Source organism: Elephas maximus, chromosome 1, assembly GCF_024166365.1.
Source record: "Elephas maximus indicus isolate mEleMax1 chromosome 1, mEleMax1 primary haplotype, whole genome shotgun sequence".
NCBI lineage: Eukaryota > Metazoa > Chordata > Mammalia > Proboscidea > Elephantidae > Elephas > Elephas maximus.
In genome coordinates, this window is record NC_064819.1 from 77,382,059 (window position 1) to 77,406,855 (window position 24,797).

Below are 24,797 nucleotides of genomic sequence, written 5' to 3' on the forward strand. Positions count from 1 at the left end.
TCTTTATTAACTTGAGTTTCCAGTTCATGAGTTAAGCCAAGACCATGTCTTCAGTTTAAATATGAGAACATACAATCTCTGTGAATTGAACCGTTTTCCTGTTTATCAATCATATTTGAGTTGTACCATTGCTAAATCCATCCATAATAAAATTGAGATTTAAATGTTTTAGGACTGAAGAGTTTGCAAAGAAAATATATAAAGCTGACTGATGGAGAATACAGTAACCAATCTCTCTTATAATTTTCATCATTAACTTTGCACCCTAGAGATATATTCTGGCTCCAGAACCTTGTGTGTTTACCACCCAGAAATTTTGCACACAAATTTTCAAATGGTCCACTGTGATGTTGACACTTAGTCCTCTTTGAATCTAAAAACTTATATTAGAAGAAAACTCATTCCTCAAAGCAGCACCTATATTTCTGTTATTTATGGGGTCTGCAGATGCAACAATTACAGATTCTAAAATAGTTTTACTTTCTACACCCTTATAAATTTTTTTTTTTACTACAGCAAGAAATGGATGCAGACTTTTGGAACAAATTCTGCTGTATTCATATTGCTATTAGTAATTTCAGCACTAGCTGTACAATGATTTGCACCCATTCAACTCCAGCGTTGAAAGGAAGGAAGAAGTCTCTTCTGGTTCATTGCTTTTTATAAAGGAAGTTAATTTTGGAATTATCTTAAGGGATTCACAAATCCTTTTCTTTTTATCTTCTGCCAGCTTTTGGTTTTGTGCTCCACTTGGTTATTGCTGTTTCATTTTACCTGGATATAAAATTATGTCACTTTTAAAATTTGATTCTATCATAACAAATAAATGTGAATAATTGAAAATAAATTCAATAAAATAAAATTACGTTTGAATTTGAACATTAACAAAAATTTATATGTGAAAACTAGTAAGTAAAAAAATTGATTTGGAACATGGAATTTTGTTCTTTAGGTCTGAGATAGTCGAAATAAATAGTCCAGAAACGACAGTCGGAAATAATTTCATTCCTTTATCCTGGGTAAGATGTTTGCTGGCGTGCCCTTCGCAGATGTCTTTCGTGGTGAAATAATACTTGAAACCTTGCGCACTCACTTTCTGTCCTTTGATGCTGCATCTTCACAATTCATTGGACCACTGCAGATATCTGGGGGGGGGGGGGGGCGGAGCCATTGCAAAGAGCCACGATACAAACACAGGGGTTTTCTCAATCTGAAGAGGATTTTTGGTTCGCTTTTTTTTTTTTTTTTTTTTTGTGCAGGTCGCTGTGAGTTGGAATCGACTTCATGGCAACTAGTTTGTTGTGTGTGTGTGTGTGTGTGTGTGTGTGTGTGCAGGATCAGTAAGTCACAAGTCACTTGATTATAACGCTACTGGTGCCTTCTTTAGTGGTCATGGATGAGACAGAACTGAATGTGAGGTTATACTGGATCAGTCCAAATGAAAAGGAAAATATAACAGTTATAGTATACAAAATTTATAAAATGGTTTAAATTAAATTTAGTGCCCTGCCAGTTCCCTTCCACTATGCACTAACTTTTCCTTGTGTCCTGTCTGCTTGACATCTATGGATCTTTTCTTTGGACAACTGGTGCCCCTGTTTTGTTGATGCCCTAAGCAGCTTACTTTGCTTATTGGGTAATTCCTTCCCTGTGCATGTGAAAACTGGACAATGAGACCGAAGAAATATTGATGCTTTTGAATTGTGATGTTGGCAAGGAATATTGAATATTGGACTGCCAGAAGAACAAACAAATCTGTCTTGGAGGAAGTACAGCCAGAATGTCCCTTAGAAACAGAGATGGTGAGACTTCATCTTGTTTACTTTAGACAAATTATCAGGAGTGACCAATCTCTGGAGAAGGACGTCACGCTAAGCAGAGGGTCAATGAAAAAGACGAAGACCCTCAACGAGATGAATTGACACAGCGGCTGCAATAATGGGCTCAACATACCTACTATTGTGAGGATGGCACAGGACTGGGTAATGTTTAGTTCTGTTCGTAAGGTCTCTTGTGAGTCTTAGCCCACTCGACCGCACCTAACAACAGCAACAGAGCGGGGAGGAGGAGCTAAGAACAAGATTCTTCAGGGAGCCTCCAGTGGGGGCAGAGCCCACTGGATACGTGCCTTTAATGCCCGTCCTTTCCCTCAATGCTACCATCACCCTGGTCCACTCAAGGCGCTTCCACTGTGGGATCAATGCTGTGCCGCGCCTTTGCGAGAAGCTGGAAGCCGCACGTTCTGGCCAAGGCTTGGCTCAGGGCTGTGAGCCTCTACCTCAGTGGAATCAAGGAGAAGTTCCACTTAAAAGCAGAGCGCTCCGAGTGGATCTAGGACGTTGTTTCCCTACAAACCCCCTAGGGCCTCCCTTACCCCTGCCCCTCAGTTCCCTGAGTTGAGCTCCCAGGGCCGCTGGACGACTCCTCCGGTCTCATCGTCTGAACACATTCAGTTTTTTGTAAGCACCAAAGTCTAACCTGTGCCTTTGGTAAAATCTTTCCATAAAGCGTCCACGAAAGCACCAGATACCACCCTAGTTATTTTCTTGAAAGCAAATAGGACCCTATAAAAAAAAAACGCAGCAGAATGAAGGCTCTCAGGTTTCTGCCCCAGGTTCCTCATCTGTCAAATAGGGTTGTTGTGAGTCACAGGTGTGGTAACGAATACAAAACACTTGTTATAAACCCTGGCACAGGTAAGAGATCAGTCTATTTCAACGACGTCACTCGTTTTCCAGAGAGGAAATAGAGGCGCCAAGTTCCTGAACCACTTGGTAGAAAAGGCTGAGCGCAGGGTGAAGAGGGAGCGTGGGGCAGTGAAGGGGAGGGTTCCTGACGCTTGGAAGTCAAAGCTTTCCTTTAAGACTCAGGTCTAAACGGTGTTGGGCGCAGGCTGTGGCAAGGAAGTGTTCATAACTTACTCACACAAGAGGAAAAGCACGTGTGCAATTTACCTCTTAGGTAATCGAATCCAAGAACTTGGAAGGAGGAAGGGTAAAGTATGTTATTAAAGACATCAGAAAGTTTGCTTTTCTAGTCGGGCCCCATGGTGTAATGGTTAGCACTCTGGACTCTGAATCCAGCGATCCGAGTTCAAGTCTCGGTGGGACCTCGAGCTTTTACTTGTCCCTTCCCCCATGTCCTCTCTACAATCAACCTTGCTCACACAAATCGCTGCGCCCAATTTTATCCCTAATATATCCGTGTCACATCTGCTGAGCCCAGTGTGTGCAGTCGCCATTTAAGGGACAACTGGATTTTTGCTGTGCACAATTTGTTTCTCAAAAAAGAAAGGAAGAAACTTTTTTTTTTTCAATTGTACTATAGATGAAGGTTTACAGAGCAAATTGGTTTCTTTTTTAACAATTAATACACATATTGTTTTGGGGACATTGATTGCCAACATCACGACCTGTCAACGCTCTCCCCTTCTCGACCTTGGGTTCCCCGTTACCAGCTTTCCTGTCCCCTCCTGCCCTCTCGTCCTTGCCCCTGGGTTGGTGTGCCCATTTAATATTGTTTTTTTTTATGGGCCTGTCTAATCTTTGGCTGAAGGGTGAACATCAGGAGTGACTTCAGTACTGACTTAAAAGGGTTTCCGAGGGATAGAGAAATCTCTTGAGGATTACACGAGTTTTGAGGAAATGCATGAGCCCTGCTGGGACTGGAAATCAAAGTCTCTAGAGAAGATCCGCAGACGTCTGAGGCAGGAGAAGGCGGCTGGTGAGAAGAACGAGAGGAAATTTGGTGATACCGTGGACGGAGAGAAGTTGGGATGGAAATCTAGAAAAGAGCTTACCCAGGCAATAGGTCTGGGAGAGGCGACAAGAGAAAACTCTTCGCAGATAAGACCACAAAGGGATCGACGCCCAACTTCTGAGGTCCGAGCCAACAGGCCAGATGCCCGGAAACATAAAACTGGTAACAAATGAATCGATAGTCAATAGAGATGTTGCTTCGAGTTTGCTGGAACAAGCTTTTACATGAAAAGGAAAGCAGGGAAATAAACTGATAAACACACTTCTTCCCCGACACAGCGGTGTTTGCCCTATGCCTCCTGGACGTTCGTAGTGAGGTTTCTCTCAAGGCTTTGCCAGGTGTGCTCCTTCCTCCTCGACTCTCGCTGCAGTTCCTCCTCGCAGTGCAGAGCAGCTGTTGGGTAAGGGGCTTCAGAGCTGGGACCCTCTTAGGCAGATTTGGAAAGTGCAGTGGCCCAAATTGCTGGAGCCGTTCAATTTTGGAGAGAGGCCGAGATGAGAGAGGGAAGCGGTGGGTGAGGAGAGAAGAAAGGAAACGTGGACAGGAGAAAGCAGCTGTAGTGCTAAGGAAAATCAGAGAAGAGCCAGTGACCCCACGATCGATTAGGCTAAAACTTTCCTGACGACCCACTAGCTCCCTATGGATGTGAATGGTCTCTACTTGCACCTTCTCTTGCGAAGCACGTCGTTCGACCACTTTTCATACAACATTGCCAAGGGGGTAAAGATATTCTCTGATGACAAAAAAAGAGAAATTGGTGGATATTAGCGTCTCCGAAGTCTCCTGCAAACAAGACACTGGGATGCGTCTGGGTTGCATATTTTACACGATTTCATGGAGAAGGAAGTAACCGATAACATTACTTTTTCAAAGAAAGGGAACATACATTTATACGTCCTTGAAAGCTAGTGTTTCAAATTTTTAACCTTTATTCCGAGTCGTAAGAAAAAAATTTTTTTTACCGACCTTTTGCCAAAGGACATAGATTTCCAGATTTGGTAAAACTATATTTATCTTTAACGTGGTGGGGAGTCCCCTGTTCTCTGTTACTTTTATTTATCCCTATTGTTTATAAGATTTAGATAAACTTAATAGAAATGTATGGAAGATTCTGCTGTAAATAATACTCATGAAAACACCTTATGTAAGCCTCGCATTTATTCAAAACCACAAATTACTGGCATTTGTGCTGTTAATTTCCACCCCTCTTCTCTTTCCAGCCGGCAGAAGTTTTTATCCGAGGACACATGAATTGATTGGAAAAGAAATATTCCCAACTCTTTCCCTCTAAGACATGTTTCCAATGCAATTCTATTTTTCGTATATAATAGCTTACTCATAAAATTATTTATTTTTTATGGTTGCTACTATTAAATGTAAAGATAATTCAAGCCAGAAGAAAAGTGCTTATAAAATTTAGAGATTATGGTCACTGGAAATAACTAAAAATCAGACTTCAATTTATAAAACTATTTTCTGTTGCAGAAGGGCTGATAGGATTATCAATAACAGTCTTTCAGTCTAAAAATACATAACAAGGAAATAAAATTCTGTGACAGACATGAAATGGAAATAGGTTTGCAAGAGAAAAAGGATCACAAAAATTTTCACCTGTTGAACCTCAGTAAGAATGTAAGGCCTAAACTGAGATCTGAGGAATGAGAACTAGGGCGGGTGAAGAGAGGGCAGTGGGGAGGGCTAAAGAAGATGGCAGGTAGAAAATGAGGAGAGTATGGAGTTTGGGGAGAATAGGAAGAATTCCACTGTGGCTGGTGCCTGGAAGCCAAGTGTGTGGTGTTGGAAGGGAAAATTAATAACAGACGTCTTACTTTGATTTTAAGGTTTGTATTATCCACGAAACCAAATATTAACCACAAGAAGCCTAATCCAAACTGCAAATGCCTGCCAGAGACTGCTCTACCCTACTGCTGTCGAGTCGACTCCGACTCGTAGCCACCCTAGAACCAAAAAAGTAAATAACAGAGAAGACCTGCCCCGTAAAGTTCCCAAGGAGCCCCCCGACGGATTTGAAGAGCGGACCTCTTGGTTAGTAGCCGCAAGCATTTAACCACTACGCCACCAAGGTCTTCAGCTATCTTTGGGCACAGTAAATTTGTCTTATCCTGCTAGAAAAGGATAGTTGTCAAACCATTACTCCCTAATTTAAATCTCAAAAAGTCTCATGGCTGCAGGTGGATCTACCCAGTGCCGTCGGATGGAGAGTCAAATTATTAGCAGCCAGGCCAGAAGTTAACTCAGTAAAGGGGGGGGGGGGAGCTAAACCCGTTGTCAAGTCGATTCCAGCTCACAGACAGCGACCCTATAAGACAGAGTAGAACTGCCCCAACAGAATTTCCAAGGAGCGCCTGGTGAATTCGAACTGCCAACTTTTTGGTAAGCAGCAGGATCTCTTAACCGCTACACCACTGGGGTTTCTGAGTAGGGCTCTCTCAATCATTATTTCTCCTTCCTTTTCTCTTTATGGAAACCCTGGTGGAGCAGTGGTTAAGTGCTATAGCTGCTAACCAAAGGGATGGCAATTCAAACACACCAGGCATTCCTTGGAAACTTTATGGGGGCAGTTCTATCCTCTCCTATAGGGCCGCTATGAGTCGGAATCGACTCGACGTCAATGGGCAATGGGTTTTTCTCTTTATAAGCCTCGTTGTACCTAGCTTCTTCGAGTCATTTGCTTTTTCTGGAATCAAAATGGTCTACCTATACGCATATAGAATAATCGCTCAGAATAAACCTATATTCAAATTTCGGTGAGTTTTGATTATTTTTAACAGTGGGTACTGAGGAACAGTGACAATAGGGAGGAAGGATACGGGCAGGTTAAACAACGAAGTGTGAAGGGCTCCCTGAGGAAGGTGAAAGGACTTGTCCTGTATGAGAATTCTCTAGAAAAAATAAAAAAAACACTGCCCTCCAGTCTGGAAATCCTGGTGGCGTAGTTCGGCAGCTAACCAAAACATCGGCAGTTCGAGTCCACCGGGCGTTCCTTGGAAACCCTATGAGGCAGTTCTACGGTGTCCTATAGGGTCGCTATGAGTCGGAATCGACTCCACGGCAACGGGTTTTGGCCCTCCAGTCGACTCCAACTAATGGCCACCCATGTGTCGCAGAGTAAAGCTGCGCCATGATATTTCCGAAGCAGGTATCTAGGATGAGTTAGCACCGCCTAGCTTTACGGTTAAGCAGTGTAGCACTTGACTGTTGAGTCACAGGGACTACTTGAAAAACAATGCATAGCACCAGGATCGAAAGTGTAAAACATCACCAAAAGTAAGTCTTTGAAAACACGTTCTTCGTGGGACGAGGTGGCCGAGTGGTTAAGGCGATGGACTGCTAATCCATTGTGCTATGCACGCGTGGGTTCGAATCCCATCCTCGTCGATAGTGGCTCTCTGGCTCGTAAAGTTGGAGGCTTTATTTTTATTTATTTACCTTTTTTGCCCTTAGCTCCAAGGTGCTGGAAGAAAACTTGCACTTTCTATAACTTTCCTGCTCCGATTCCTCTCACCAACTTCTCCCACCCGTCGTATAGTTTCATTTTCCTCCCAGGTGCTCCAGTGTTCTTGCTTGTCTGACTGAGTGAAATTGCTGTCTCTCTACGGTTAGAGTAAGAATTTGCTGCTTATTCGTTTATCTTGCTGCATCCACCACATGAGTTGCGACTGTTACCTCGACCTAGAGGTGTCCCTATGACTCAATCCCTCCTACCAATCATAAACCAAAAAAAAAACAAAAAACCCATTGTCGTCGAGTCCATTGCGATTCATGGCAACCCTATAGGACACAGTAGAACTGCCCCATAGGGTTTCCAATGAGCGGCTGGTGGATTTGAACTGCCGATCTTCTGGTTAACAACTATATCGTGCTTCAAATTCCAAAGTGAATTTGTCTTATCCTGCTAGAAAAGGCTTTGGTCAGACCTTGGTTATCCCTCTCCTTCTCTGAACAATTCACAGAAGTTTGCGTATTACCTTTCTCTCCATTTCCTCACGGCGCAGTAATTCTTAGCTTTCTTTGTTTATTGTCAAGGTAAAGTGCTTTAAACTCAACGGTTTTCATTCATCACATTTTTCACGTCAACCATGGTCTGTGGCCATTGTAGCATTGGCTATCTCCAGTTATTGTAATTTTAATTTAAAGGCTGAATATATGGAATTTAGAGTATTAAGCTGACCCTGGGGAATCTGGTATGGTTGAACGCACTTGGAATTTCAAGCTCATGAAGTCCTGGAAGTGAGTTATTATTTGAAATTAAATAATTATATTTTAAAAACAGTATACTGTTTTTTATTGTTGTTTTTGGTTCTTATCTGTTAGATATACATACTAAAATATTTATCTATAAAACAACATAATATCTTGGATTTGCTTAAATACTAGTTGGTTTTTGGGAAATAATACAGGAAACAATATCGACAAAATGTTATTGTTTAAGCTGGTTGATGGGAATTTGAGTGTTCATTGTACTATTCTTTTTACTTTTTCAAATTTCCATTAAAAGGTTTTTAAACTTTTTATTTGGAAATAATTTTTAAAAATACAGAAAATTTGTAAGAATCAGAATAATACAAAGACGACCCATAAACCTTTTACCAGGGTTCACTTACTAACATTTTATCCTGTTTGTGCATCCTCCCCCTGGCATTTTTTTTTCCCCAGAACCATTTAAGAGTAAATTATATGAATCACTACTCTCTGCTCTTAGATTTTTAAGTATTTTCTTAAAATAAGTTTATTCTTTTATAAGACCATAACATAATTATCAATTCAGTATACTTAACATTGGATACAATGGTTTTTTAAAAATCTCTCATCTGTATTTCAATCTTGTAAATTGACTCAATAAAGAATGTCCTTTACAGCATTTTTTTCTTTCCAGTCTAGGATTAGGTCTTCCATTTAGGAATCCAAGGTTGAGAAGAGAGAGTGTTGACATGTCATGGTGTTGTTAAACAATGTCATACAACAATGTGTGTATTAACTGTTTGATGAGAAATTAGTTTGGTTTGTAAACCTTCATCTAAAGTTCAATAATAAAAAAAAAATGTGTATCAATTTGGCTAGGCCATGATTCCCAGTATTGTGTGATTGTCCACCATTTTGTCACCTGATGTGATTTTTCTGTATGTTGTAAATCCTACCTCTATGATATTAATGGAAACCCTGGTGGCATAGTGGTTAAGAGCTATGGCTGCTAACCAAATTGTTCCAGGTGCTCCTTGAAAACCCTGTGGGGCAGCTCTACTCTGTCCTACAGGGTCACTATAAGTTGGAATAGACTTGACAGCAAGGGGTTTTTTGGTATGATGTTAATGAGGCAGGACTCAATCTACAAGATTGGATTATGTCTTGAGCCTATCTCTTTTGAGATATAAAATCTACAAGCGAGCAGAAAGACAGAGGGACCTCATACCACCAAGAAAGCAGCACCAGGAGCACAGTGTGTCCTTTGCACCAAAGGTCCCTGCGAGAAGAAGCTCCTAGTTCAGGGGAGGATTGATGATAAGGATATTTCTCCAGAGCCAAATGAGGAAGAAAGTCTTCCCCGGAGTTGGTGCCCTGAATTTGGACTTCTAGCCTACAAGACTGTGAGAAAATAAACTTCTGTTTGTTAAAGCCATCCACTTGTGGTATTTCTGTTACAGCAGCACTAGATAACTAAGACATCTGGCAAAGAACCTACATTCAGAATATTCTTGCAAATCAGTAAGAAGGAAAAGACTACCCCGTAGAAAAATAAAACACTGCATAAAATAGGAGGTACAAATGGCAACAAACATATGCTCAACTTTATTAGTCCCCAGAGAAATGCAAACCAGAACTACAATGATATCCATCAAAACAGCTGAACTGAAAAGTCAGAAAATAAAACATTGACAAGAATATGGAGAAGAAAGAACTCTCATACATTGCTGGAGGGAGTGCAAAATACTACCTCTTTGGCTAACCTTTTGGTAGTATCTAATTTAATTAACATATGGAAATGCTATGACCTTGCAATTTCACTCCTAGTTGTATTATCCACAGAAACATGTTCATATATTATCCAAAAGACATATCATAGACTGTTCAAAGAATGTTCAAAGTAGCACAACTGTAATAACTTAAAACTGGAAAAATCCCAAATGTTGAGCTAAAGCAGCCAAGCACAAAATTATACATGTTATATAAATCCATTTGTATAAATTTAAATAACAAGAAAAATTACTCTTAGTAGTCAAGATAGGGTTACACCTGGGAGCTGGAGGAAACAACTAGAAGGAAGCAGCACAAGGGGATTTCTCGGTTGTCTTAGTTTTCTAGTGCTACCTTAACAAAAAATACCACAAGGGAGTGACTTTAAAGAACAGACATTTAGTTTCTCATATTTTCGGTTTCTTAGAAGTTTAAATCAGTGCACTGGCTTTAGGGGAGAGTCCTTTCTTGTCAGTAACCCTGAGAGTTTTTTTGTTTTGTTTTGTTTTTGCATTTCTTGGCATTCCTTGGAGTCTGCCTTCCTTGTGTGTGTTTCTTTGTGTCTATTCTGCCCTGTTTATAAGATACCAGTCAGAAGTGATTAGGTTTAGGACCCACCATGACCTCATTAATATAACAAAATAAAACCCTTTCCAAACAGGTCATATTTACAGGTACAGGGGTTAGAACATCAACATGACTTTTTGGGGAAAATAATGCTGGTCACATGAATGTGTTTAATGTGGGAAAATTCAGGGAGGTATACCCTGATGTTCAGTGTACTTTTTTGTATGCATAAATTATACTTCAATAAAAAGTTAAAAAGAAATGAAGAACTTCTGATCATCCATTAAAAGGGTGAAATATAAGTTTTCAAGTGAGGGAAGATGCTTAAAATACAAAGGATTCATGGTGAGGAAAAAAACTTCTAAATAATCCATAAGAAAAAAAACAGACAATGCAAAAGAAAATGAGCTTCCCAGGCAAAAGAAAAAAAAAGATATTTTATTGGTCAAGGACATTTCATTTCATTTCATTTGCTCCTCGTAACAACCCTGGCAGGGGATATGAGGGCAAACAATTTGGAGAGAAATGTGGTAACATACAGCAAGGGTCTAAAAGTGTGCCATCATATTTACCCAATGATCCCGTTTTAAGGAAATAGTTACAAATGTAAGTGTAGAGATTTATACAGTGATGTTCATCTCAGTGTTATTAAGGGAAAATATTTGGAAAAAAATGCATGTGATTCAACTGGACTAAATCAAAAGCAAAAAGTTTCCTGAATAAACTGAACACTTCAAAGGCCAGCATAGCAAGGACGGGGGTTTGAGAGATTATGGTTTCAGGGGACATCTAGGTCAACTGGCATAATAAAATCTATTAAGAAAACATTCTGCATCCCAATTTGGAGAGTGGTATCTGGAGTCTTAGATGCTAGTAAGCAGACACCTAAGATGCATCAATTGGTCTCAACCCACCTGGACCAAAGAAAATGAAGAACACCAAAGATACAAGGTAATTATGAGCCCAAGAGACAGAAAGGGCCACATAAACCAGAGACTACATCAGCCTGAGACCAGAAGAACTAGACGGTGCCCAGCTTCAATCAATGACTGCCCTGACAGGGAACACAACAGAGAACCCCTGAGGGAGCAGGAGAGCAGTGGGATGCAGATCCTAAATTCTTGTAAAAAGACCAGACTTAACGGTCAGGCTGAGACTAGAAGGACCCCGGAGGTCGAGGTCATGGTCCCCAGACCTTCTGTTAGCCCAAGACAGGAACCATTCCCAAAGCCAATTCTTCAGACAGGGATTGGACTGGACTATGGCATAGAAAATGATACTGGTGAGAAGTGAGTTTCTTGGATCAAGTAGACACATGAGACTATGTGGGCAGCTCCTGTCTGGATGGCAGAGGGCAGAGGGAGTCAGAAGCTGGCCGAATGGACACGAGAGTAGAGAGTGGAAAGAAGGAGTGTGCTGTCTCATTAGGAAGAGAGCAATTAGGAGTATATAGTAAGGCATATATAAACTTTTGTATGATAGACTGACTTGATTTGTAAACTTTCACTTAAAGCACAATAAAACTTTTTAAAAAAATGCATGTGCTAGTTAGGGTTGTGTGTCAACTTGTCTGGGTCACAATTCTCAGTTGTTTGGCAGTTACAATGTAGTTTTGGCAGCTGGGTAATAATGTAATCACCTCCATGATGAGATCTGCTATAAGCAGCCAATCAGCTGAAAGGGAGTTTCCTTGGGGGTGTGGCCTGCATCCAATGTATATGAGCTTTCTGACAAGGTTCCTGGTCTTTTGCTTGCTCTGGATCCTGCATCTGGCCTCTGGTTCTTGGGACTTGAGCTAACAGCTTATCTGCCAGTCTTGGGATTCATTGGCCTCCGCAGCCTATGAGCCAAAGGCCTGCCGTCTTGCCTGCTGATCTTGGGTTCCTCAGTCCCTGCAGCTACTTGAGTCAGGAGAAGCCTCCAGCCTGACCCACAGACTTGGGGTTTCCAGTCTCTACAACTATGTGAACCATTTCCTTTATATAAATGTCTCTCTCTTCTCTCTCTGTATATGTATATATACAAGCTTCACTTGTTTTGCTTTTCTGGAGAACCCAGCTTAAGACAAAGCAAAACTTCAAAATATAGAAATGTACAAATAAACTGTGATCCTCAATTTAATGAAGCAAATCTTTGAGAGCTTAATTTGTTTACTATTGTGGGCACAGAACAAATATGAAGCTTATGATCCATAAGTGCCCTCCATTTGGATGGAATATATGCAACTTTTAAAATTATATTTTCTAAGAGTATTGTTGTAGAAAAATGTGCATAAGTATAATGTTAAATATAAAATAACATTAAGGTACATATATGTACATATGTTTATATGTATATAAAATATTCCCTTTATAAACTAAAATTAGTTTTTATTTTGATAAATCTTTTCTGAGTGCCTTCTGTTGAGTGGATGATGCCCATCCACTCCCAGCACAGCACTTTTTTTAGTTTTCCCTAATGTTGATACAATAGGACATGACACACAAGTGTCATAGGTAGAGATGGGCTGACCAGATAGACCAGTGTAGTAAACAGACTCTTATTATGGTCCCCAGGATCCCTGCCTACTAGTATTCATGACTTGCATGGTCTTCTCCCCTCTAATGTGGGAAGAACCTGTGATTTTCTTCTAATGAATAGAATATGGCAAAAGCGACAGGGTGTGTGTGATTACATGTATGTGATTACGTGATTAAGTTGCATAAGATAGTAGCACCTGTCTTGCTGGAGTCTCTCTCTCTCCCTCCCTCCTTTGCTGGCTTTGATAAAACAAGGTGAAACTTGTGAGCTCCCTCTATTAGGAGGCCCACATGGCAAAGAACTGTGGCCATAGACAGTAAGAAACTGAAGACCTCAGTTCTACAACAACAAGGAACTGAATTCTACCAACAATTTGAGTGTGTTTGGAAAGTGTTTCCTTCCCCATTTAAGCCTCAGATGAGACTATAGCCCCAACCAATACCTTGTTAGTAACTTTGTAAGACCCTAGCCGGAGAATCTAGCTCAGTTGTGCTCAAACTCTTGACTCACAGAAAGTGAGGCAATGTGTGTTGTTTTAAGCTGCTACATTTGTGGTAACTTGTAATGCAATAACAGAAAACTAACACAACCAGGCTTCGTGAAGTGAGACACTCAGATTTGTAGGTCATAATCTACTTGCAGGGCCAGAAATTAGGAACTTTTTTAGGGAAGGTGATGAGGCTGTCAGAGAAGTTGATAAGGCTCTGAGGGACAACTCGTGATACAACAAACCACAAAACACTCTTTTGAGATATACTTTCAAGCATTAGTAGGGGCCATACCTCTCCACTGAAATAACTAATGGGATCCACTGCACTCCCCTAGGTCCAAGTTTTAAGGTACCAAAACAATCTAATTAGGAAAGAGAAGGTTGCTTGTTGGAGCCATGGGAGAAGAATCTTAAGGGAGGATTCATCCAGGCTTTGATGGACCTGGCAATGTGTCCCTGCCCGCAAAACATTTTATGTATCACTAGTGACTAATATTGCTCTTCCCAGGCTCAGAGCTGCTTCTTCTCTGGCACAGTACTGGACAAACCTTGACAGAGCTTGCTTTTTGAATTCCCGTTTGTTTTATTGGTGTTGGTGGGTTTGGTGGTGGTTTTATGTTTGTTTCCATTGGCTGGATGTGGACCATTTCCTTCAGAATAATTCATTCTTTCTTCTGGCACAAGGCAGATAGGTTATTGTCTTCATTTCATGAGATCGACATACATTTCCACCTTCTGCATATCTAAATGACTTCTCCCTCACATACTTGCCTGCTTTTTGTATTGTCAAAATTTTTAAGTGGTATCATATTTTAAATTTGTACTTACTAATTATTAGTTTAGAATCTTTTATATTTTTGCTGGGCATTGCCTCTTTTCTGAATTTTATATTTATGTTCCCATTTTTCTATTGTTTTTTTCTTCTTGACTTGGCGACATACTTTATATATTGTGAATATTCTTTATCTGCTGCAAATATTTCTCCCAGTTTCACAACCGTGTTTAACTTTATGGCATTTTTACTACAAAGGCTCTGAATTTTCATGTAGTCAGAATAATGAGTAATTTATTTTATTTTTGGTTTTAAGAAGGCTTTCCTTGTCCTATGTTTTATACTTTTGTTTCTTACTATTAGGGTCTTTAATCCCGTCCGGAATTTTTATTAATTGTAAGAGGCAAGGCAATATTATTTTTTCTATTGTGTACCTACTTATACTGACCACACTTGTTAAGCCCACTAAATCCTTGCTAATCTAAAAAGATTTATTCAGCCCTCTTGCTTTGTTATTATATATCTTTCCCCTGAGGGATCTTATTTCTTTCCAAGATTTCAATAGCTAATGTATGTTGATTATGCTCAAATTTTTTTCTAGTCCTGATCACACATTCCATTTATCATTTGCTCAAACCAGAAACCTTGCTTTATTGGTGATTCCTCTCTTCATCTCAGAGCAAATTCTTCAAATTATATACAACATTCAACCTCTTCCACTGTAATCACCCTAGTATAGACCACCATTTTACATGGATTCCTGCAGCACCCTCTTCCCCAGCCTGGTTCCTGTCTTGCTCTTTAACAGGCAGCCAGAAAGATCTTGTTAAATGTAATCAGATCATGTCCTCTGACTCTAAGCCTCCACTGGCTCCACTGCTTCTTGGGGCCTTGGACTATCTACTCCCTTTGCCTAGAATCCTCTTCCCTCATACAATGGCATGGCCAAGTTTGTCACTGAATTCCAACCTTTGCTCAGGTGTTAAATTCTCATAAAACCTACAATGAAACTGTAGCCCAATCTTAATCCATCCCCCTGTTCTACCTATATTTCTGCCATATAATTTATATATAATATTTGTTTTCTATTGTGTTTATTGTTTATTTTCTATTCCCCTCCCACCACTAGAATATAAGTACCACGACAGCAGGAATTTTGTCTGTAACTAATATATCCTGAACAGTATCTGGAATGCCCCAGGTATTCAGTACTTTTTTGAGAACAGCCTATTGAATATATCCTTGCACCACAGTCATTTCACCCTCAACCCATACAAAATTCAATGTATTAATTTTTTGCCAAAATTATGTCCATTTCCCTCAACTACCTCTTACTCTCACCCTGAAAATTGCCTCTGCAATGTCTCACCATAGTGTCCTGCTTATAATCTCTTCTCTCCCTACTGCCCCCTTATGCCCACTTTTAACTACCTAGTTAACAACCACTGTGAACTACCTGGTTCCATCAAGAATCTTTAATGTTTGCTGGTGTTTCTGCTGAGTTCCCCGAACATTTCCAAGCCTCTAGTCTGTCGCTATGAGTCGGAATCGACTCAACAGCACTGGGTTTGGTTTGGTTTTTGGTTTAGTCTGCCCTCATTTCCCTGGATGGCACAAGCAACTTGTACTTGACTACTAAACTAAAGGTTGGTGGTTTGAACCCACCTAGTGGTGCTGAGGAAACCCTGGTGGCATAGTGGTTAAGTGCTATGGCTGCTAACCAAAGGGTCAGAAGTTTGAATCCACCAGGTGCTCCTTGGAAACTCTATGGGTCAGTTCTACTCTGTCCTATAGGGTTGCTATGAGTTGGAATCGACTCAATGGCACTGGGTTTTTTTTTTTTTTTTTTTTTTTTTGGCTTAGTGGTGCTGAAGAAGAACGCCCTGGTGATCTACTTCCATAAATATTACAGCCAAGAAAACCCTATGAAGCAGTTATACTCTGTAACACATGGGGTCACCATGAGTTGGAATCAAGTTGACAGCAACAGGTTAGACTGTCTTCATTTGATTTTTCCTCACAGCCAAAGCAATCTAAAACCCAAGTATAAATTTGTCTTCCCTACTTAAAATCTTTCCACGGTTCTCCATTGTATTTAAGACACTGTTCAGTCTATAAAACCATAACCTATTACTGTCGAGTTGATTCAGACTAGCAGCCCTATAGGACAGAGTACAACTGCCCCATAGGGTTTCCAAGAAATAGCTGGTGGATTCAAACTGCCAACCTTTTGTTTAGCAGCCAAACTCAACTACTGCACCCCCAGGGTTTCCATCCAGTCTATAGTCCATCATTTATAAGCCTATCTATGATCTGCCCCTGCTGAGCCCTTCGGCCTCATCTTCAGCCATGCTTCCTTGGAAATAGTTCCAGTAGATCCTGTTCTATCTTCCTTACCTGCATGTGCATATGTTTTGTCCTTGGTCTGCAATGATCTTCTCCATTTGGTGCCTAGTTATCACACATTAAGGCAGAATTCAAACTTCAAGTTTCAGATGTTCCTCTGCCCTGCTCCCATACTCCTGGCACTTGTCCTTTCTGCTGGAATCATTGACTTACCAATCTCCCTACTATATCATAATCTTTATAATGATTGTTGTCCTTCAGCTTTGAATTCCAGGGCCCAGCACAGTATAATGTATGTGGTTATCACTAGACAAATGCTAAATAAATTATCATACAAAGACCAGTAGACGATGCATAATAATTTCCTTCTTTCCCCCATCTTTAAGATGGCAACTTTGAGTTACGTGATGCCTTAAAAAGTTGAATTTTTGGCAACCTACATATAGTGAAATAAGCATGGTTAGAGTCGGGTGGAGCCCTGGTGGCGCAGTGGTTAACTGTTTGGCTGCTAACCAAAAGGCCGGCAGTCCAAATCCACCAGACACTCCTTGGAACCCCTACGGGACAGTTCTACTCTGTTCTATAGAACCGTTATGAGTTGGAATTGACTCGAAAACAATGGGTAGACCTGGATTAAAATTCGAATTTGGTAATTTGCTATACATAGTGAGGGCAGTGGGTTAGTGAGGGAGAAATGAGCATAGACTCTGGAATCATTCAAGTTTAACTCCTGAATCTGTCTACTAGCTAAGTGGCCTTAGGCAAGTTTCTTAACATTTTTCTGCTTCTATATTGATAGGAATTCCTGTATCATAGACTTATTTCGATGATTTCTTTTTATTCTATCAATTTAAGATTGCTTATTTTTCCAATTAGGCCTCCTCTAAAGTATACTCGGGGAGTTATTCTTTTTTTTTTTTTACCATCAGGATGGTATAAGTGCTAAGGGATATGTAACAGTCTTGTCATAGACCTACCATTGGTTACAGGGCAGTAGTCTGCTTAGGCACCTGCTGTCCCCATCTTTCTTCTGTTCTCAGGCCCAGAAGGCTTTCTGCCCTTTCTGGGAGAAGAGCGAGTGTGAAGCGATGATTTTATGAGGTCTAAATTAATAGGGTTGCCAGGAGTCAGAATCAGCTCAACAGCAATGGGTTGGGTTTTAAATTAAAAGAAAAAATTAAAGGTTTGATACTTAAATTAAATTGAATTTTTAGTTTTTACTACAGAGATCATGCTATTGTGAGAGATTACATCACCCTGTCCTCCCCTCTCCTAACTCTAATTTCTGAGATGCTATCCCTTAAAAACACTATTGTAAATTCAGAAGTCAGCACGTGTAGCCAGTAAATGGTGCTGCTTGCTTCATCCGATTATCCAGGCCCCACAAACCTTTACACAGTTATATACCAACATAGCACGACTCCTACAACTCATTCTTCCAAACTCAATTGAAAGCACAAAATATACATTAGTGTCAGACAAAGCAAAGAGAATAAGTATCTCCCTATATATGTGTGTGTGTGCACGTGTGTGTGTGTGTGTGAACCAAAACCAAATCCATTGCCATCAAGTCAATTCCAATTCACAGTGACCCTATAAGACAGAGTAAAATTCCTTTTGGTTAGCAGCTGAGCTCTTAACCACTGTGCCACCAGAGACAAATGGGAAAGGTGACAAATGAAGAAGGGACAAGCAGGAAAGGCCAAATGGCCTGTTCCAATACTGGAGGGAAACTGTCCAAGAACTTTCCTTTATTGGAATGAAGAGTGACCTCTGGGGTTTGACAGACTGAATCTTGACTCAACAAGCTTTTAGAGGCTAATTTTACAGAAAGAAGGGTGGAGCTGGAATATCACTTCTCTTGGGAAAAGGCTAAGTGGGGAAGAAGTGGTACAGCAAGAGCAGCACACACAGGTGCCCTCAAGGGTTAACCAATGATCCCCAAGGAAAAGCTGGATTCAAGGTCAATTTATATCAAAAACTTCTCCAAGAACCCACTGAGAATGAAACAGCAAGAAATGAAGAATCAGGATCTGTAGGAGACCAGAGAAAGGGAACCACTTCTTAGAGCTGTATAAAAGAAGGCTAGGATTTAGGGAGAATCCATTCCTCCTCCTAAAGATGCATGGGCAGGCTTTCCTGGTATGTCTGTTCCCAGGGAACAGTGTCCTGAGTCACACCTGACATAGAAAGGAGTGGTCAGGGTATGGAAGGCAATGTTCTGTTCAAGTTCAATAGGTTTGATCCCACCTAGCCTCATTCTGCTATTCCCACTAGATGCCTTGGTGAAGACCTTCCTCAAGGATACACAGGTTGAGTATCTAAAGCCCCAGCTTTAGATCTGGGGTATGTTTGTTTAGCCATTTGAAGAGACTGAGGCTCTTCACAGCAATATTGAGGTCCAAATCAGGATGAGGGCGACAGGAAACACAGGCTATTTCTTGTGGGCATGATGTCTTCGGGAATGCCCTTGCTCCCGATTCTTTGGGGTTTTTGATTTTGTACCAATGGAAAATGAAGGGGCTGATGATCTAAAAAGTCCTCTCCCAATAGATCCTTGGGAAGGTGGAGAGGGCATCCCAAAGCCAAGGCTGCTGTTTGCCTTAACTGGTCCAGGGACAGGAGTACTCTGAGCAAAGGGAGCCATAATGGGGCCTCCAAACATAGTCTTTGTTGCAGAAGTGCTGGCCCTCCCCAAAGTAAAAGGTGCATTCTGGCTGGGCAGGCCCTGGGTGTTCTGATTCCATTCTTTTCCAAAGGGAGTGATGCTGCTGGTGTTCCCACTTGGTACTGGTCCAACGCTGAATGCTCCAGGGGTGGAATTCATGTTTGCAGCAGCTATGCTGATCCCAGACTCTCCACAGTCCATAGGGGTCACTGACCCCCCAAAGGCAAAGGGGCGTGGGGCTGTACTGCCAAACACTAAGCCATAAGCCCCAATCTGGTGGGTCTGGGTGGCAACTCCAAAGCCTGATGTAGTAACTTGATCAAAAGGAAAACCTGCTGAAGTGCTGGTAAAGCCTAGCTGGATGCTGGCAGAGGTCTGGAAGGTGGAGGCTGAGGGTGTCAAGCCCCCAAAGTTGGATTGTGTGGTACTGCTGGAGACTGGTTGAATTAGAGTTGGGGTTGAGGGTGCCACTGCTGAGTTTCCAAAAAGGAAAGAGCTACTAAAGCTTGGGGCAAGGGCTGGCTGGGGGACCTCTTGTTTCTGTCCATCCCTAGCTCCAAATGTAGATTGGGGAGTGGTTCCTGTGGATAGTGGAAAAGATAGTCTCGAGTTTGACCCAGAGAGAATTGTGGGTGCTGGGGTTGGGGTGGAGCTGCTGGATGCCAATGCAGGCTGGTTTGTAGTTTCTAGGGTTGAGGATGGCAGAGGGCCGTCCATGCCCCTAAATTTGGCAGTGCTGCTTTTGGGGGATATCCGGACAGCACTGGGAAGAACCTGGTTAAAGATTGTGACTGTGTGTACAGTAGGAATGGTTGGACACTTGTGTGAGGGTAAAATGAAGCCTGTGGCTGGGGAGAAATTGGACCTGAAGGCACAGGTAGTCCCAAGAAGAAAAGTGTGACAAGTAGAAGGGATGGAGGAAGTGTTGCTTGTAGTGCTGATAACATTTGCTACGCCAATATCCAAAGGTAACTTGTAAGCAGAGTCTTTGGATGTGCTGGGTGGGGTGGTGGACATGACTACAGAGGTGGCCTTGGTCAGACCATGGAAGAGATAAGTAGATGCAGGGGTGGATGAAGGAGAGATCTGTTTGGAGGATAAAGGAAATATCATGGGCATAGTTGATCCTATGCTACCAAAGATAGGCTTGAAGGTGGGAGTTAAGATGTCTGGAGTTGTGGAAATGGAAGAGCTGGAAGATGCTGCAGTTGTGACTGAAATTCTGGAATATAAGGTACCTCCAATCTCACTATTATTTGGAGGCCCAAAAATGGGTTTCAACATGGGGGAAGCAGAAGTTGCAGCACCAGGTGCAGATGTGGGAAGATGGGGAGCTGGGCTACTCATCATTCCAAACAATGTATTTGGCATGGTGGGTGTTGCATGAGTAATGGTTGGAAGGTCTGGGGGCATCGCAGACCTGTCGGCCTGAGAGGTCAGAGGTGGCCTGCTGGTGTCAGTGATCTGTGATGTGGGAGAAGTAGTGGTCAGTAGGATGACAGTAGCTGTCAGCTTTGAGTCTGAAGAGGTGCCTGGAAGAGACTCTGACTGTAAGGACCCAGCTGGGGCCAGCAGGCTGGGTATCTTCACAGACAAATTAGCCACATTGGTTGCTTCTCTGGTAGACTGTGGGAAGGTCAATAGACCTGAAGACTTTTGCATTTTCTTTAAGCTTTCCAGCTGAGGATTTGTGTCTTGGGTTGGAGCTGTCCCTGCAGAAGGCAGGGTGAGAGACACAGAAGGCTGAATATCAGGCCAACTCTCAGTGACAGAGTCCATGGTGGCCTCAGTCTTATTCTCTCTGGCCTTTTTGCTCCATTGAAGCCCAGGTTTCTTCTCCAAGGCCAGGTCCTCAGTAAGGACTGAACAACCAAGCTGAGGAGGTGAGGTCATGGACAGCAGGTTCGCAGGGCTAGACAGAAGCAGTGGAATCTTGTGATTTTGCTGCCCAGAACTGCAAGATGCTCCTGGGGACTCCTTGTCTGATACCAGTGGGGCTGGCAAATGAGACCAATGGCCTTTTTCTTTCTTTTTTACTGGCCACTCTGGTATCTGGAGTAATGCACTGGGACTCCTCTTCCATGGTTTTGAGAGCTCTCTAGAAGAGCTGTAAGAGCTTGTAATGGCATTTCTTTTAGAGCTGAGGGGCCCACATGTGTCTGTACTGCTCAAGGAACTTCTCTTCAGAGGACCAGGTCTGGGCACAAAGGAAGGGAAGACTCCATTTTTCATCAAGGGCCTAAATGCAGATGTTCTGGACTCTGGGCTTCTTCTTTTACTGTCCGGGCTCTCAGGGAATACTGGTTCTTTCAACCTCATTTTCCCTTTCTTGCATTCTCTGAGGGCCTTCAGTACTGTCTCCTTTGCACACGGATCTGGGAGTTCCTCAGAGGGTGGGGGCCCTGGGTAGTTGATTACCTGTTGAGGGGACGTGGAAAGGGTCTTTCTCCGTTCAGGAGGAGCGATCTTGATTGTCACCGGGCTCCGCATTGCCCTGGGGTGGCGAAGAGACCAAATATTCCGCTTGGAGTAACTTTCCCACCAGTCTGAGGGTAGAGGCCCCATGATGGAATTCTTGGGCAACTTCATGGGAAAGCGCCTCCAAGCCTCGTTGACCATCCACGCGCTGGGATTGGCTGGACCCCAGTTTGGCTGCCTCCTCGCAGGTCTGCGCCTCCGGCCTGGGTGGGCTCGGTGGACTTGCTGGGTACGGTGGACGCGCTGAACGCGGTGGATGTGCTGAACCCGGGGGACTTGGTGAAGGTGCTGAGCGGCCCGGCGGTTCACAGGTCTCTCAGGCAGGTCCGCGCGCGCCTTGGCAGGGGACGACCGCTGGGATCCTGGCTTGCTCAGGTAACTGCCCATAAGGAGCGATGAAGCAGGGTCGGTGACTTCGAGTCGGGTTTCAGCTCCCAAGGCTTCCAAAGTCTGTAGCCGGAGCCGAAACGTTCAGTGTTCGGGTGACGGTTGGGATCCGGGCACGACGAAAGCGCGAGGGTCTCGGAGCGCTTAGCACCTTCCAGGCTTCGGGATCACAGGTCACGTGGGCCCTGGACAGTCCGCTCAGGGCACTCTGCTACTTTGGGGCCGAAGCGGAGCCTCTACTCTCCCTGCTGCCGGCTGTAGCGTGGAGCGGGGAGGGCCGCAGAGAGGAAGTCCTCGGCCCCTGACCCGGGCGTCCGCCGCGACCGTCGGGGACCACGTGGCCGGGGTCCACTGAGTTGCGAAGAGCTGGGATCAGGTTCCCGCTACCTTCGGTCTCCGGGTGGGGAGGGGGCAGACTCAGGGCCCCGGCGAGGGTCGGTTGGCTTGCGGTCCCTCGGAGTCAGGGTAAGGAGTGCCATCCGAGTCCCTGAATGAGTGGGAGCGGCGCTTGCCGGGGAGCAAGACTGGAAACCCGGAGAGTGAACCGGGAAAGCCCAGGCCCTCATTGGCGGCGCGGGCGGTCTTGGGGCCTAAAGACTAGGTTTGCTGATTGAGGATCCCCGCTCCTCTCTTTTCTGCCGCACTTAAATCCGCCAGTAGATGCCAGTCATCCGCCAAGAGGACGAGTTCCGGACGCAGCCACCCTCTCAGCGCCTCCCAGAGGCAGAATCCAGGTAGCCCTTGTGTAGTTCGCGCTTAGGGCGTGGCGGGGCGATAGCTACCGGATATGACGTCTGCCCACTCAGTTAGCGCCCTCGGCGGGCAGGCACAAGCTCTAGCTACCCTTCGGTCTTCACTCCACCGTCCCCACTCAGCCCAGGGAAGACAAAAACGTGAGACGTCTGGATCCGTTTTTGGACAGGGTGGCTTTTCCCATGACCTTTATGGCCTTTCTTGAAAAAGCCACGTTCAATCTGTGATTTTATTGTTATTAGAAGGAGTCATCTTTAAAAGTTATTTGTTTTTGAAATTTTCAGAATATTATCACCCTAGTTGGCATAAACATTTATCCACAAACTAAATTAGGCCTTACAATGTTTCTTATGAAAATCGATTATTTGGTTGGTCTGTAATTATTGTGACATACAATTATTCATCTCACATATTTTGGACTTCTTATCAGGAGGGATCAGTCCCTGGAAAAGGACATCAACCTTGGTAAAGTAGAGGATTAGGGAAAAAGAGGAAGACCTTCAGTGAGATGGATGGACACAGTGGCTGCAACAATGGGCTCACATATAGCACCAATTGTGAGGATGGTGCAGGATCAGGCAGTGTTTCCTTCCGTCAAACGTGGGGTAGCTATGAATCGGAAATGACTTGATGACACTTAACAACAACATAATAATTGTATCCAAGTTAGACGGCTTTCCCTTCCTCCTTTGCAGATGATGTATTTTCTAATTTTAATGAGAATTTAGACAAAAATTAATTTACCCTTTTATTGTCTTCTTTGAGAATGTATCCGTAAATCAGTTAAACTTAGTTAATGTATTTCCTTTGTTTTTTTTTTAATTTAATAATATAAACGTATTTCATTTTCTTTCTCAGAAATATGTGATTGTATTCAGAGAGCTCGTGTTTGTAAATGAGACATCCAAGGTCTTAAAGCTGGTTCCCGGTGGTGAGGACAGTTCTGGGGTTACAGGTGCTCTTGGCACTGACTCCACTTCGAGTCTGTGGACTCACGAGGCCAGAAGAAGAGAGTCCGAGTCAAGGGTTTATCTAACTGACACCTGCGGAAGCGACACGCGACCTCTCTTCCCGGCTCTGTCACTGCACTCTACGACACCGTCACTGGAGGGTCAGGTCTCCTAAGCCGGGCCAGACCCAGATGCACTGTCTCCACCCTCCCTACCTCCTTCTAGTGTGTACAGAGTGCCTCTTCCTCCCCCATCCAGGCCTTTACGTTCAGGTCGAAACCCCTTTTTCAAAGGTGGTCCCTGGTCAGGTGGGCGGTCGGAAGGGACCTGGCTTCCAGGCAGGGCAACAAGAGGGTGGGAGAGGCCTCGAGGCCAATCTCCTTCCGGCTGGCCCGGTCGGGCTTCCCTGCCCCAGCTTCCGAGACTTCAGGAGCAGGAGGTAGAGGGACCTTGCTGGCTGCGGCGCGCAAAGCGGGGAGACTACCACCTTCAGTTCCCGGGAGGAGAGACTGGAGTGACAGGCCGGAGAGAAAATTCTTGTTGGGTCCAGTTCCCGACGTTGCCGGTTCCTGAGTTCTTCGTGATTTTCAGTGAGTAAATCTACTCCCCAGGGTCACCCCTCGCTCCCTGCGACCTCAGGTTGTGCTCCAAGGCCCTCAGAAAGGATGTTGTTGTTGTTAGGTGCCTTCCAGTCGGTTCCGACTCATAGCGACCCTATGCACAATAGAACAAAGCACTGCCGGGTTATGCTTGAGCTCATTGTTGCAGCCACTGTGTCAACCCACCTCGTTGAGGGTCTTCCTCTTTTCCGCTGACCCTGTACTCTGCCGAGCATGATGTCCTTCTCCAGGGACTGATCCCTCCTGACAACACGTCCTAAGTATGTAAGATGCAGTCTTGCCATCCTTGCCTCTAAGAAGCATTCTGGCTGCACTTCTTCCAAGACAGATTTGTTCATTCTTGTGGCAGTCCATGGTATACTCAATATTCTTCATCAGCACCACAATTCAAAGGCGTCAACTCTTCTTCGGTTTTCCTTAGGTTCCTTGTCCAGCTTTTACATGCATATGATGTGACTGAAAATACCATGGCTTGGGTCAGGCACACCTTAGTCTTCAGGGTGACATCTTTGCT

General features: G+C 43.4%; 1 protein-coding gene, 2 non-coding genes and 1 pseudogene across 3 annotated transcripts; 2 read left to right on the forward strand and 2 right to left on the reverse strand.

Moving 5' to 3' along the window:
* The first annotated feature begins 3,040 nt into the window (after positions 1 to 3,040).
* On the forward strand, positions 3,041 to 3,112 carry TRNAQ-CUG (transfer RNA glutamine (anticodon CUG)). The gene has a single exon. It is a non-coding gene; the product is annotated as a tRNA-Gln (tRNA).
* A 3,964-nt stretch (positions 3,113 to 7,076) lies between these two features.
* Positions 7,077 to 7,158, forward strand: TRNAS-GCU (transfer RNA serine (anticodon GCU)). The gene has a single exon. It is a non-coding gene; the product is annotated as a tRNA-Ser (tRNA).
* Positions 7,159 to 18,861: 11,703 nt separating this feature from the next.
* POM121L2 (POM121 transmembrane nucleoporin like 2) lies at positions 18,862 to 21,960 on the reverse strand. Its single transcript, XM_049885967.1, has one exon. It carries the CDS (start codon positions 21,958 to 21,960, stop codon positions 18,862 to 18,864), a length of 3,099 nt encoding a protein of 1,032 aa, XP_049741924.1.
* A 236-nt stretch (positions 21,961 to 22,196) lies between these two features.
* Positions 22,197 to 24,797, reverse strand: part of LOC126060870 (palmitoyltransferase ZDHHC5-like) — a 110,760-nt pseudogene continuing 108,159 nt past the window's right edge.